Here is a 13,205-nt window from a genome sequence, read left to right as displayed (position 1 = left end):
AGAGTGGTACTGTTTTTTAAGTCATCTCGGTAAAACAATTTATAAAATAATTAACATATAACGAATGCTTTAAAAGCCCTACCCAAATCATATTACATTTGATCCTCCCTGCTTGGCACTCAGCAAAAAGGGTTGGAAATGGGGGTGAAATCACCAAAATGATTCCAGAGCGCGGCCACCGCTGCTGCTCACTGCTCCCGTCACCGCGCAGGGGGTGGAACAAGGGAATGGGTCAAATGCAGAAGGTAATTTCACCACACCTAGTGTGTGTGTGTGTGTGACTATCAGTGGTACTTTAACTTTAACTAATAAGTTAACACATTAAATAAATCCGGCAATAATGAACAGAACTGTAGAAGCCGCATTACACTTTACATTTTCTGAGAGAAACATTCTTTTATTGTAGAAAATAAACACAACAAGGTTTTATAATAATACAAATTGGCAATGTAGCAGAACTGATTAACAAATTCAAAGAAAGACATTTAACAAGTTGTCAAATACCATTCAAATGGAAACGTCGCACTAATCCAAAACACAATTCAAGCTAAGACAATAGTTAAAAAGTAACAGTCATGTAAAATGTTACAACAAAGTGAAAACAACTTAGCCAGCCTATTTACCACACCCATACCAAATCTGTTTATTGCAGTCACCACAAATGTCCTCTGCTGCAGTAAAACATTCCACGGTTGTTTCAAGCGTCATCAGAATCGTCGTCCTCTCTTTGCAGGTGGGATGATGACGACTTCAAAGGCACTGAATCAAATCCATCCGATGTTCTCTAAATTCACAGTAAAAGTAATAAGATACAGGCGTGGAAAGGTTGCTTGTACCTCATTGGAGGCGTTTACTGACTTCTCGGGAGTAGGACTTCATTTTGGCGAAGAAGGACTTTTTGGTAAGGTCAATTAGGTCATCCTCTGCATCCTCTCCCTCCATTATTGCACAGCTGTCTGCAGTAGGAAGCTCACACTCTTTGCTTCCAGAACTCATCATCAGCTTAGAGTACTTGTACTCTAATCTGCAGGTGGAAGACAAAGAATTAATATCACATTTTACAACAAAAAAAAAGGGTTTGGTTTGTGTTGCGCAGTGTTCTCACTTGCGTGTCCTCTTCCAGAAGTAACAGATGAGGGTGATTAGCAGCGCAGCAGCAATCGTTCCTGTGGAAACTCCGCACTTGAGCCAAAAATCCAGAGTCACACAAGCGCTGACCTTTTGTGCTGGAAGGGACACTCCTTCATGACATTGTATCGGCTGCTGCCACACGTACGTTGTTCTCTAAAATGCAGCACACACAATAATATGCACACATTTACACTCTGTATTCTGAACGGTTGCAGCATATATTACTTATTAGATTTAGCTCTGTTATAACTAACTGCAAGGACACAATTTGGACTTTAGACAGCGGGCAGGGGCACAACCGGCTTCAATCATTTTCACTTTGGCAAGAAGGCAGCCCCAGAAAACAAATCACTGGCAGTCTGAAGGAACAAGCTTCAGCCTGAGTGTCCGTTTTCCACCTGGCGCTAGTGTTTGACTTGTCTCCATTCAATAGCGTAACATTATTTTTGTACGTTAAAAAGTGCATTGGGCGAAGACTGCTCTTTGAAAAAGTGCAGGGGGCATGTCCCCCCGTCTACACCCCCTAAATTATGTCCATGCCAAATTGCTTCCAAGGAGGAATTAATCACATTGTATGTGCTTGAAGAAACTGTAATTGTGCATTACTATGAAACATACTGTTATATTTCCACATCCAGTGGTACGGTTTCATTAATAATGTATTCCAAATGTTCAGAAAAAGACCAAAGCTTATTAAAACCAATATAAATCCAATTCAATCCATTCCTGACAACCAAAATTATGAACACAAACACACTTTACAGAGAATAATTATAGTTCTACATAAGGGAGTCCAGATGCAACTGTCATACTTCCGATGCGATACCGATATTGACGCGTTGAGCAGTGGCCGATACCCATATTGATCCGATACGATATTAGCAGGAATCAAACATAGTTTGTTTTGCCGTGTGGAATGTTAGAAAATGGTGACAAGCAGGTATTAGAGTTCAGTTATTGTAAAATTAGATTCAAAAGAGTTTTTAATGACAAAAAAATGCTTGGAATAGCTTTTTGCATCAAATATGAAGTTAAGAAGAACTGCAGTTACTTTTTTTTTTGTCAAAATACATTTAGCAAAGATGACGAAATTAATTATTGACACACAATTCCAGGTTTTTGCGGGCCATGTAAAATGATGTGACAAGCCAGATGTGGCTCCCGGGCCTTGCGTTTGACACTTGTGCTCTGAAGGAACCACTATACATTCTTTACTGAGACTGAGTCACTAACACGTCATTTCATATAATGGTGTGTGGGCAAAGGGACTAGTTTGTTACAGTCAATGATTGAGGCAGTCAACAAAATCTGTTTTTGACGAAAATATTCGCCTTAAGGTGTGCCACCTTAAGGCGAATATTTTCGTCAAAAACAGAAATGATGTGGAAAGTTGGCGGAGAAAACCCGAGGTGCATCAGTAATGTTTGTGATGAATTTATCACAAATGTGAACCTCCACTCTGTCCTGCAATCATTATACACCGCCTGTGATGTATCTGCAGGGATTATTGCCATTTAGTGCCTGTGCGTGAACAGTTTACCTGTATTCCCTGGATGCAAGCGCTAACAATCTCTCTGTAATTGTTTTGGGTGCAAAGTGGACATGCATGCTGACTCTGCCAAAGGAAGTGGAAAGTACAACCGTCACATGTCCCCTCTGAGCAGTTACTGTGGGCGAGAAGCAAAATGAAAGGGAGTCAATAAAGGCTTTTATTCTTTTTTTATTTTTTATTTTGAAGTCATTGTCGACAGGCCTCGTGTAAATGTCAGAGTTTTTTCATGGCGTACAATACCTGGGCAGTGTGATGTGGTTTGTAGCGCTCACCGCTGGATCGCATCGCAGCCTAAGGGTGGCCGACCGGCCTTGTTTACACGCTTGAGTCGTCTCAGTGGACCTAAAAGAGATGGTATGGAATTGTTCTTAAAATGTTCACGACGAATACCACATACAGTGCAACTTACTTGTAATAGAATATAACATCGGGCAAATCAGATGATGTGGAGGGGAAGAGCCACTGTGGAGAGGAGATGTTACTCAGGGTGGTGTCAGTGGTTATACCTACAGAAGGAGAAGAAGCATGAGGCGTATTGTTACATATAACGTTTTTAACACATTGGCATTTTCTTAATGTACGTATATCCAAAACATGTTAATTGAATCATGTAGCCGACCTCAGGGCTCTGCCATGTATCAACACTTTTGTTATGCACATTTTTACTTCAACAAAGATGACAGATATCCTCATGGGATTATGTTCCAAATCTGTGGATAGGGTGTGAGACAGAAAATTAAGAATACTAAAAGTACAAAAGTTTAGAACAGTGTGAGTCACAATATTTTTGTGTAACATTCATATTGTATATGATTAAACAATGCATTTTTCAATTAATGAAATACAGCAATACCTCAACTTAAAGGGGAACTGCACTTTTTGGTGAATTTTGTTCACAATCCTTATGAAAGACCTGACGACAGATGTATTTTTTTTAATGCATTCTAAATATGAAATAAATGTGATCAAAAGTCTGCTGGCAATGGAGCCTATGGGCAATGCTTTATTCTGCCTAACACCTCCATTAAAGTTTTTAATACATGATGTAAGTATATACAGTATGTAATGTAGTAATAGGAACATTTATAATAACATTTAATATTTATTTAATATTAATTTAAAAAAACGCTTTACGACGTTTGATTTTTTTATTCCAACTTCATCACTGATTATTACTCACTGCAGACTTAATGAGAGCCAACAAACATAATAAAACATCACTGACTGTACAATGTCTGCTGTCATTAGGATGCCGACTCCTACGATGTTCATATATTCCCATTTAGATGAAGAATGACACATAATTCTCGCGAACAAAAGTGGGTGGGAACCAAGCCCCTTTTTGTGTCGTTCTCGCCATTACCGGGTCTAAACAGACTGTCAAAGCAGTACCAACTTGTCGGAATACGTCCTCATCCTCTACTATCCCGGTGAGTGGCATGATTTATGATCTACAATAAAGTTTGAGAAGCAAGGAAACAAGAAAGCAGCTCATTAGTCGATCATGTCAACATTGGCACACTAGCTCTTGATCACGGTGCCGCTCTAAATAGTTTGTCTGTGTAAGCGCTTATAATAACAGTATCACTAATACGTGGCTCATATTCAAGTCACAGAGCCACTCTAATCTGCCTATAAAACCCCTAAAAAAACATCCGAACACCTCCATTAGGGTTTTATATACATGATGTTCCATATGGAATGTCATAACAGGCACATTTATAATAACATGTAATATTTACGTATTTTGATCAAAAACGCATGACAGCATTCGCTGCAGACTTTATGAGAGCCAACAAACATAATAAAACATCCCTTACTGTACAATATCTGCTGTCATTAGGATTTTTAGACGACAATAAATAGGAAATTGCAGACTACAACACAGGAGTGATCATGTTGCTGCTATAAATAGTTTGTCTGCATTAGCACTTATGACAATATCACTAATACTAGGTTAATATTCAAGTCACGTAATGTAAATGGAGTATTGTTGGCGCTTTTTTGTTGGCGCTTTATGAATGGTTATTTATCTGATTTTTTTGGGCGGATTAGAGGACCTCCCACTGCTCCACTGTAAGCAGACTTTTAATTTCATTTATTTCATATTTAGAATGCCTTTTAAAAATCCATCTGTCGTCATGTCTTTCATAATAATGATTGAGAACTACAGATGTCCGATAATATCTGCCTGCCGATATTATTGGCCGATAAATGCGTTAAAATGAAATATCGGAAATTATCAGTATTGTTTTTTTTTAATTAAATCAACATAAAAAACACAAGATACACTTACAATTAGTGCACCAACCCAAAAAATCTTCCTCTCCCATTTACACTCATTCACACAAAAGGGTTGTTTCTTTCTGTTAGTAATATTCTGGTTCCTACATTATATATCAATATATATCAATACAGTCTGCAAGGAATACAGTCCGTAAGCATACATGATTGTGCGTGCTGCTGGTCCACTAATAGTACTAACCTTTAACAGTTAATCTTACTAATTTTCATTAATTAATAGTTTCTATGTAACTGTTTTTGTATTGTTTTACTTTCTTTTTTATTCAAGAAAATGTTTTTAATTTATTTATCTTCCATCCATTTCTACCGCTTATTCCCTTTGGGGTTGCGGGGGGCGCTGGAGCCTATCTCAGCTACAATCGGGAGGAAGGCGGCGTACACTCTGGACAAGTCGTATATCGGTTGATATCGGTATCGGTTGATATCGGTATCGCTAATTAAAGAGTTGGACAATATCGGAATATCGGATACCGGCAAAAAGCCATTATCGGACATCCCTATTGAGAACAATACGCAAAATTCTAAAAAAAAAAAAAAGTACAGTTCCCCTTTAAAGGCACTCGATTCCAGCATCAAGTTTGGGTTGTGGAACTTGTGAGATTTATTTTAAAGAGTTGAAGAATAGCATTGGGGATCTTTAAAAGTATAAAGGGAAAATGTAAACCTTTAGAAGTACTGTACAAGAGCGCCGTAGCAAGCAGAGGGTTCATTACCTACAAGCGAGTCACCAATGACGAACGGCTGTGATGACACCAGGTTCTCACTCCTGATGTCAGACGGAACCACAATGGACTGGCACACATGACCTCTGACCTCTCTGTTGTTCTCTGTCACATTGTCAATACATGTAGCCGGCACTCGGCCCTGCAAAGAAAAGACGGCAAATTAAATGACAGTGTTTAGTTTGCGTGCCTCACAATGAGAAGGTCCTGGGGCTGATCTAGTAAACTGCCATTCAAGTTGAGGGATTGTCACCTCTTTCCCACAAAGAGCCATGTTGAAGTGATGGAAGTATCGCAGGCCTTTGCTGGTGAAACGAGGGCTGCTGTGGAAAGAGGTGACGTTGGACAGAGGAGAGAAGTCGTAGTGCAGCGCGGCACTTCCTGTCGTCTGCACATCCAGCGTACAGTCACTGAAGCACGCCGTGTAGGCCTGGGGTGTCAAAATAATAAACACACTCAGCCGAGCGAGAAAAGAAGACTGCACAAAAGCTCCGTACCTCGTTTGTCCTTGTGTTTGGACCACACTGGACACAAGCCGCCTCTCCGACAGACTGATCAGCTCTGATGAAGGAGTTAGGCGGGCAGCTCTTACACATTCCATCCCCAACTGACATGTATTGTCCCCTCGGGCAGGGGACACAGGCAGAGTCAGTCGAAGTCAGGGCACAATGGCGACACCGTGAGGCCACGCCACCGACCACATTGGTGATGAGGATGGAATATATCTTTGCCACATCAGCACTGTACCTTCTTTCCTGAGGGAGGACGACACGGGTCATTCATATCATTTGGCTTACTGGAAATACATGATGGTAGAAATAAACATGAGGGAAGGGAATCTTACAAAACCCAAAAGCAGTGAAGTTGGCACGTTGTGTAAATCGTAAATAAAAACAGAATACAATGATTTGCAAATCCTTTTCATATATTCAATTGAGGCCACGGGGAAGACCCAGGACACGCTGGGAAGACTATCTCTCCCGGCTGGCCTGGGAACGCCTCGGGATCCCCCGGGAGGAGCTGGACGAAGTGGCTGGGGAGAGGGAAGTCTGGGCTTCCCTGCTTAAGCTGCTGCCCCCGCGACCCGACCTCGGATAAGCGGAAGAAGATGGATGGATGGATGGATATTCAATTGAATAAACTGCAAAGACAAGATACTTAATGTTTGAACTAGAAAACTTTATTATTTGCAAATATTAGCTCATTTGGAATTTGATGCCTGCAATATGTTTCAAAAAACCTGGTTGTCAGACTGAGAAAGTTGAGAAATGTTCATCAAACACTTATTTGGAACATCCCGCAGGTGAACAGGTTAATTGGGAACAGGTGGGTGCCATGATTGAGTATAAAAGCAGCTTCCATGAAATGCTCAGTCATTCACAAACAAGGATGGGGCGAGGGTCACCACTTTGTGAACAAATGCCTTAGCAAATTGTTTAAGAACAACACTTCTCAACCAGCTATTGCAAGGAATTTAGGGATTTCACCATCTATGGTCCGTAATATCATTAAAAGGTTCAGAGAATCTGGAGAAATCACTGCACATAAGCAGCAAGGCTGAAAACCAACATTGAATGCCCGTGACCTTTGATCCCTCAGGCTGTACTGCATCAAAAACCGACATCAGTGTATAAAGGATATCACCACATTGGCTCAGGAACACTTCAGAAAACCACTGTCAGTAACTACAGTTGGTTGCTACATCTGAAAGTGCAAGTTAAAGTTAAAGTTAAAGTACCAATAATTGTCACACACACACTAGGTGTGGTGAAATGTGTCCTCTGCATTTGACCCATCCCCTTGATCACTACCTGGGAGGTGAGGGGAGCAGTGGGCACCAGCGGTGCCGTGCCCGGGAATCATTTTTGGTGATAAAACTTTACTATGCAAAGCGAAAGCCATTTATCAACAACACCCAGAAACGCCGCCGGCTTCGCTGGGCCCGAGCTCATCTAAAATGGACTGATGCAAAGTGTAAAAGTGTTCTGTGGTCTGACGAGTCCACATTTCAAATTGTTTTTGGAAACTGTGGAAGTCGTGTCCTTCGGAACAAAGAGAAAAAGTACCATTCGGATTGTTATAGGCGCAAAGTTCAAAAGCCAGCATCTGTGATGGTATGGGGGTGTATTAGTGCCCAAGGCATGGGTCACTTACACCATACTTGCCAACCCTCCCGATTTTCCTGGGAGACTCCCGAATTTCAGTGCCTCTCCCGAAAATCTCCCGGGGCAACCATTCTCCCGAATTTCTCCCGATTCCCACCCGGACAACAATATTGGGGGCGTGCCTTAAAGGCACTGCCTTTAGCGTCCTCTCTCACCTGAAACCTTCACCCCTTAACAGCCGCATGCTGTCCAGGCGTCCGCTTTTCCTCCATATAAAGTTGTTCCCGGAGGGAACCCACACAGTCACCGGGAGAACATGCAAACTCCACACAGAAAGACCCTGAGCCCAGGGATCGAACCCAGGACCTTCGTATTGTGAGGCACATGCACTAACCCCTGTTTCACCGTGCTGCCCACTTGAAAATGATGTATTATAAATCTATCAGAATGAATAAAAAGTGCGATGAGAATAGATTTTTGTTACACACTCCTAATGAATTGTAGATTTTATGATTTTTGTTTTTGTCTTTAGAATCTACCAATGACATTGCATATATAAATGGATCATGAAATAAATGTCTTGGTCATTAAATAAATCATTACTAAATGGGTAATTATGAATTAATTAATTTAACAATTCACATTTGACAAATCATTTAATATTTCCTTTTCAAATAATATGAAAATATATATTTACAAAATTTAGCATTTAAAAAAATCATATTAAAGGGGGGATTTTGATTTCAGTAATAAATAATGTTATTTCTCGCTGAATTATTTTATTTTTTTGTCCTGTCCAGCTACTCAGGCAAATCATATTGTTGATGTAGATGCCCATATTTGCTATACAGATTTACTTTACATGTGTGGTGCAGCCAGACCAGAGCAGGAGGGGATAGAAAGAGATAGAAAGGAAGACAGAGGGGGAAATTGCGGGGACAAGATGGGGATCAGACAGAAAGACGACAACAGAACAGCATCAGCAAATTCGATATGAACAATAATGATACGAAAAGTGGTAGCAAAGAAGCAGTTAGTGAAGTAAATATTAATAACACAGAAATGACAATGAACATTATTGCACTACAAATGGAGCAATAAAACTACCAATACAAATAGCACTATTGATAATGAGTAATAATAATAATTACCTCTATGATCAACAATACAATTGTTTCAAATGCAACAATATATACTGCATATGTAATGATAACTTGAATTACAAAAAAGAGAAGAAGAATGGAGGGGAAGAAAGAGAAGCAAACTATTAACCTTGTAGATTGTTACAGTAACAATAGTTACTTTGTCAGTGTGCCGTGTTTTACCCAGTTTCCCGTAGGGGAACAACGTTAATATATGTTTGATGAAACGTAATTATTTGCGTGAGTGTATGAATGCATATGTGCTTGTATATGTACAGTATGTGTATATGTATGTTTGTACATGCAGTGAATGTGCATGTGTATGTATGTACTGTGGGAGAGTATGTACCTATGTATGTGGGTAAGTACCAATGTGTGCACGTATGTTCGATTAATGAATGAATATACGTGTGTGTATATATGTATGAATAATGGTATGTATGTGAGTATGTATGTGAAATTGTATGTACAATATATATGTCTCCCAGTGTGTGCCGGAGCCAAAATACGGCCCCAGCCACCCAGGGAGCCCAACCCAAAACAGCAGGTGTGGTCCCCAGGGAACAAGGGTCCACCGGCCCAACACAGCCAGGCTGGCCAGCGACAGGAACCCACCATGCCGCCCAACAGGGCCAACAGCAGGCCATAGATAGACGCGCCCAGCAGAAGACAATGCACGCTTAATAATGGTCACAGCTCCACACTACCCTCTCGAGTTCAAATCAAAGCACTTCCACTCAAGCGCTTGACAAAGCTATAATAAATTATTGGATAGTAAAAAGATTAAGGTGGTTATTAGCTAGTTAATAATAATAACTTTATAGTCAGGACTCAAAACTAGTCTACTGACAAGTCTACCATGTCAAATTCCTTGTGTGTTAAACATACTTGGCCAATAATGATTCTGATTACTGTAAGTGTACAAGTTGTCCTGGGCATGACGTTAAATTGCATCAGGCAGTGGGGGCTCCTCTATGGGGGCTTGGGGCACTAGGAGGTTAACCCATTTACTACTGTTACCACAGGTGGCCCTTGGCAAAGGCCTAGTACCTGACTGCCCCCTAGCCAGGGATACGGTGAAGACCTCAACGGCGGAGCAGGCGGAAGACGGTAGATTTAAGAACTACCACAACGGCTGCAATGGCGGAAGAAGGCTGCAGCAGAAAAGGGTCCCCAGTCGTCTTGGACTCAATGCCGCTGGAGCCTGACCCGATTCTGTCAGGGACCGTGTGGTGACTGTCTGTGCACCAGTCTCCCCACGTTTAACTAAGTCACGCACAGGCATCCTCCGTAAAGGGATACACCCTACCAGGAGGATCGTCATATTCGTTCGAGTGACCGCCGATAATACACATTTGGAACAGCAGTTTCAAAAATGTCAGGTTGGTTTTTATACTTAGCAAACTTCGCGCGCCTGATCAGGCCCTCGGGCCGTACATTTGACAGTCCTGGTCTAGGCTTGTTGTGGCTTCATTTCGGTCTTTAATATTACTTATATAATATTATTATTATTGGACTTCTAAAGGGTCCCTAAAACTAATGTCACTGCCCAACATAGGTGGACGGCGTGGTGCGGTTGGTAGAGTGGCCGTGCCAGCAACCTGAGGGTTCCTGGTTCAATCCCCAGCTTCTACCACGCTAGTCCGTTGTGTCCTTGAACAAGACACTTCACCCTTTCTCCTGATGGGTCGTGGTTAGCGCCTTGCATGGCAGCTCCTGCCATCAGTGTGTGAATGTGTGTGTGAATGGGTGAATGTGGAAATAGTGTCAAAGTGCTTTGAGTACCTTGAAGGTAGAAAAGCGCTATACAAGTATAACCCATTTACCATTTACTTTGAATTTCTTTTTTTTTTACACTGTAGCATTAATACTTAATTAATTATGAGGAAAAAAATGAATTATAAAATCACCAGGATGATAATGAGTTCAAAATATTGCCTTATAAGACCGAGGAAGTGATAAAAAGGTGTCAGATTGTTGTGTTTCTTACTGTCGTGTCGTTGTCTGTTCTTTGGAAAGTCCAGGTGAAGGTAACAGTCGTGTTGCTCTGAATCAAGTAGGAGTAAGACTGCTTGCTGCTGCTGCCCTTCCACTGCTCTACCACGTTGTTGTTCCACTCACTGTAACCCTGCAGAGGAAGCCAACAGCCACATCAACTCTAATATCCCTGGGCAAAATATGCACAAATATCTATGCTTTTCATTGTATTATATAATAACTTCAAACATTTCCTCTTACCGCCAGGAAATAAAAGGTGCAGTCTGCAGAACAAAAGGTTTCAAAGACGAAAGTGACGCGAGAGAGTTCACTTCGCTCGTTGTCTTTTGCAACAGACTGTGGAAGCCTTCAAAGACACGTGATGTGCATTAAAGAACGCCAGATTGAGTAGATATTCGGAGCTGTTATGCACAAGTTCATCTTCACCTGTATCCAGGGACTCTAAGTGAGAGTGTGAGGTAGTCTGTATCCCGATACCCTGGGGTGGTGTATACATACTCTCCTGCCACTTCCCACGCTGACATTAGGACAAATGACACAGACAGTTTGTCAAAACACACAGAAAGGTATCAAAAACGTTATTTGTTCAAATTATTATGAACTTAAATATTTAAGGCTTGTTATTTAGTGTATATTACTGATAATGTTTAGATGTTAGTCTCTCACCAGTGCTGTGCATGGAGTCATCTAACCCACGTAAGGCAGAACTCTTCATGTTGGTAGGCATTGTGTTCCACCACTTGTACTCGAAACCCACCACCGGTTCTGTGCCAACTGGGCACTTTTCACACACTGTCAATAACAAAACCATGTCCGTGTGTAAACGTATGTTATGAAGAAATAGAAATGGTGCACACATGGAGACTAATACAACCAAATAATTAGTATAGCATCCCGATCTGATATTGGTATGTGTCCAATATCAGCAAAAAAACAAGTATTAGATTTTATCGACTTGCAACTAAAATCTCCCAATATACTGTACGCGCTACGATACAAGTTCTCCTGCAGACGGTTAACATCTAAATGTCTTCTAATAAGAACAAAAAGTCGGCCTTTTTTTGTTTTTTAGTGAAGTTATTTCTAAAAGGTAAACATGGTAGGCTATAGCAGCTACACAACAGCTTAGCACACAAGATATACATACTGTGTGTAATAAATGACCCTAATCAAACAATACTGCAGTTCAAAACATGACATATGTCAATTTAAACCAGTATAAAATGAATATAGTTATGTATTACCTCATAGGGGACTAGCACCAAATTATGGCTCCCATATTACAGCTTCCTGATCGGCCCCCCCACCAGTAAATGTGACTGCTACCAGCACACATAGCATACATTATTTGCAGTTTAGCCGCGACAAGCAATGCGACCACCAAAAACTAAATGATCTGTATCTTTGTTGCTGAAGATGATGCACATGTTGACAGCATATATAGCCTCATAATTCAAAATTGGTAATGTTTACAACATCTTCATTATCACAAGCCGGGAAATTCTGGGGAGGAATCTCTAATTCATGTACAAACATTAAGAATTGTAAAATAGTTCACTGTGTCTTTTTTATATTTGTCTACATTTGTTTTATTGTTGAGGAAAATTTTTTTATATTTTTTTGTTGTATAACTTATTTAATACAACTTATTTACTTAGTACCGTATTTTTCGGACTATAAGTCGCAGTTTTTTTTCATAGTTTGGCCGGGCTCCAGTGCGACTTATATATGTTTTTTCCCTTCTTTAATGTGCATTTTCGGCAGGTGCGACTTATACTCTGGTGCGACTTATACTCCGAAAAATACGGTATGTTTATACAATTTCGAACTAATCTCTGGTTTCTTTAGTTATTAATACAGACGCTTTAAAACCGGCAGGTTCAAAACAATATAAAAACAATGGTATTAATTGAAATCGGATGATTTAGAAATTATATGCATGATAAGGTGTTTTTTTTTTACATATTACCTAGCTAAACATTTCAGAAAAAACCTCTGAGCATTTGGTTGCTTACTTTAATATTTCGTTTCTCTTTTTGCTGTCTGATTTTAATTACCGGGAATTTTTTTTTTACAAGGAACCATGATGCTGTGTCGTTTAGTTTATTATTCTTCGGTCAATGGTCAACAAAATAAACAAACAGTTGCACATTCATAGATTGAAAATGAAAATGAAAATGTTGCAGACCGAAAGGGTTTAGGCTGAAGTTGAACACTTATAGCGCCTAACCCTATAAACAATGTCAAGTAC

At 40.4% G+C, this 13,205-nt stretch overlaps 1 protein-coding gene across 1 annotated transcript in view; it reads right to left on the bottom strand.

Moving 5' to 3' along the window:
* Positions 1–387: 387 nt before the first annotated feature.
* elapor1 (endosome-lysosome associated apoptosis and autophagy regulator 1) overlaps positions 388–13,205 on the bottom strand; it is a 31,300-nt gene continuing 18,482 nt past the window's right edge. The window contains exons 10-22 of the mRNA XM_061987280.2: positions 11,621–11,746; positions 11,381–11,471; positions 11,195–11,300; positions 10,947–11,084; positions 6,207–6,464; positions 5,963–6,139; positions 5,701–5,851; positions 3,093–3,189; positions 2,924–3,025; positions 2,672–2,798; positions 1,106–1,284; positions 859–1,024; positions 388–784 (exon numbers count right to left, since the gene is read on the bottom strand). Of these exons, the coding sequence (XP_061843264.2) occupies positions 698–784; positions 859–1,024; positions 1,106–1,284; positions 2,672–2,798; positions 2,924–3,025; positions 3,093–3,189; positions 5,701–5,851; positions 5,963–6,139; positions 6,207–6,464; positions 10,947–11,084; positions 11,195–11,300; positions 11,381–11,471; positions 11,621–11,746 (1,805 nt within the window). The 3' untranslated portion in view covers positions 388–697. The remainder of the gene's footprint in view (positions 785–858; positions 1,025–1,105; positions 1,285–2,671; positions 2,799–2,923; positions 3,026–3,092; positions 3,190–5,700; positions 5,852–5,962; positions 6,140–6,206; positions 6,465–10,946; positions 11,085–11,194; positions 11,301–11,380; positions 11,472–11,620; positions 11,747–13,205) is intronic.

The sequence above is a fragment of the Nerophis lumbriciformis genome, linkage group LG01 (assembly GCF_033978685.3).
Source record: "Nerophis lumbriciformis linkage group LG01, RoL_Nlum_v2.1, whole genome shotgun sequence".
In the NCBI taxonomy this organism is placed as follows: domain Eukaryota; kingdom Metazoa; phylum Chordata; class Actinopteri; order Syngnathiformes; family Syngnathidae; genus Nerophis; species Nerophis lumbriciformis.
This window is presented reverse-complemented; position numbering and strand designations above follow the sequence as displayed.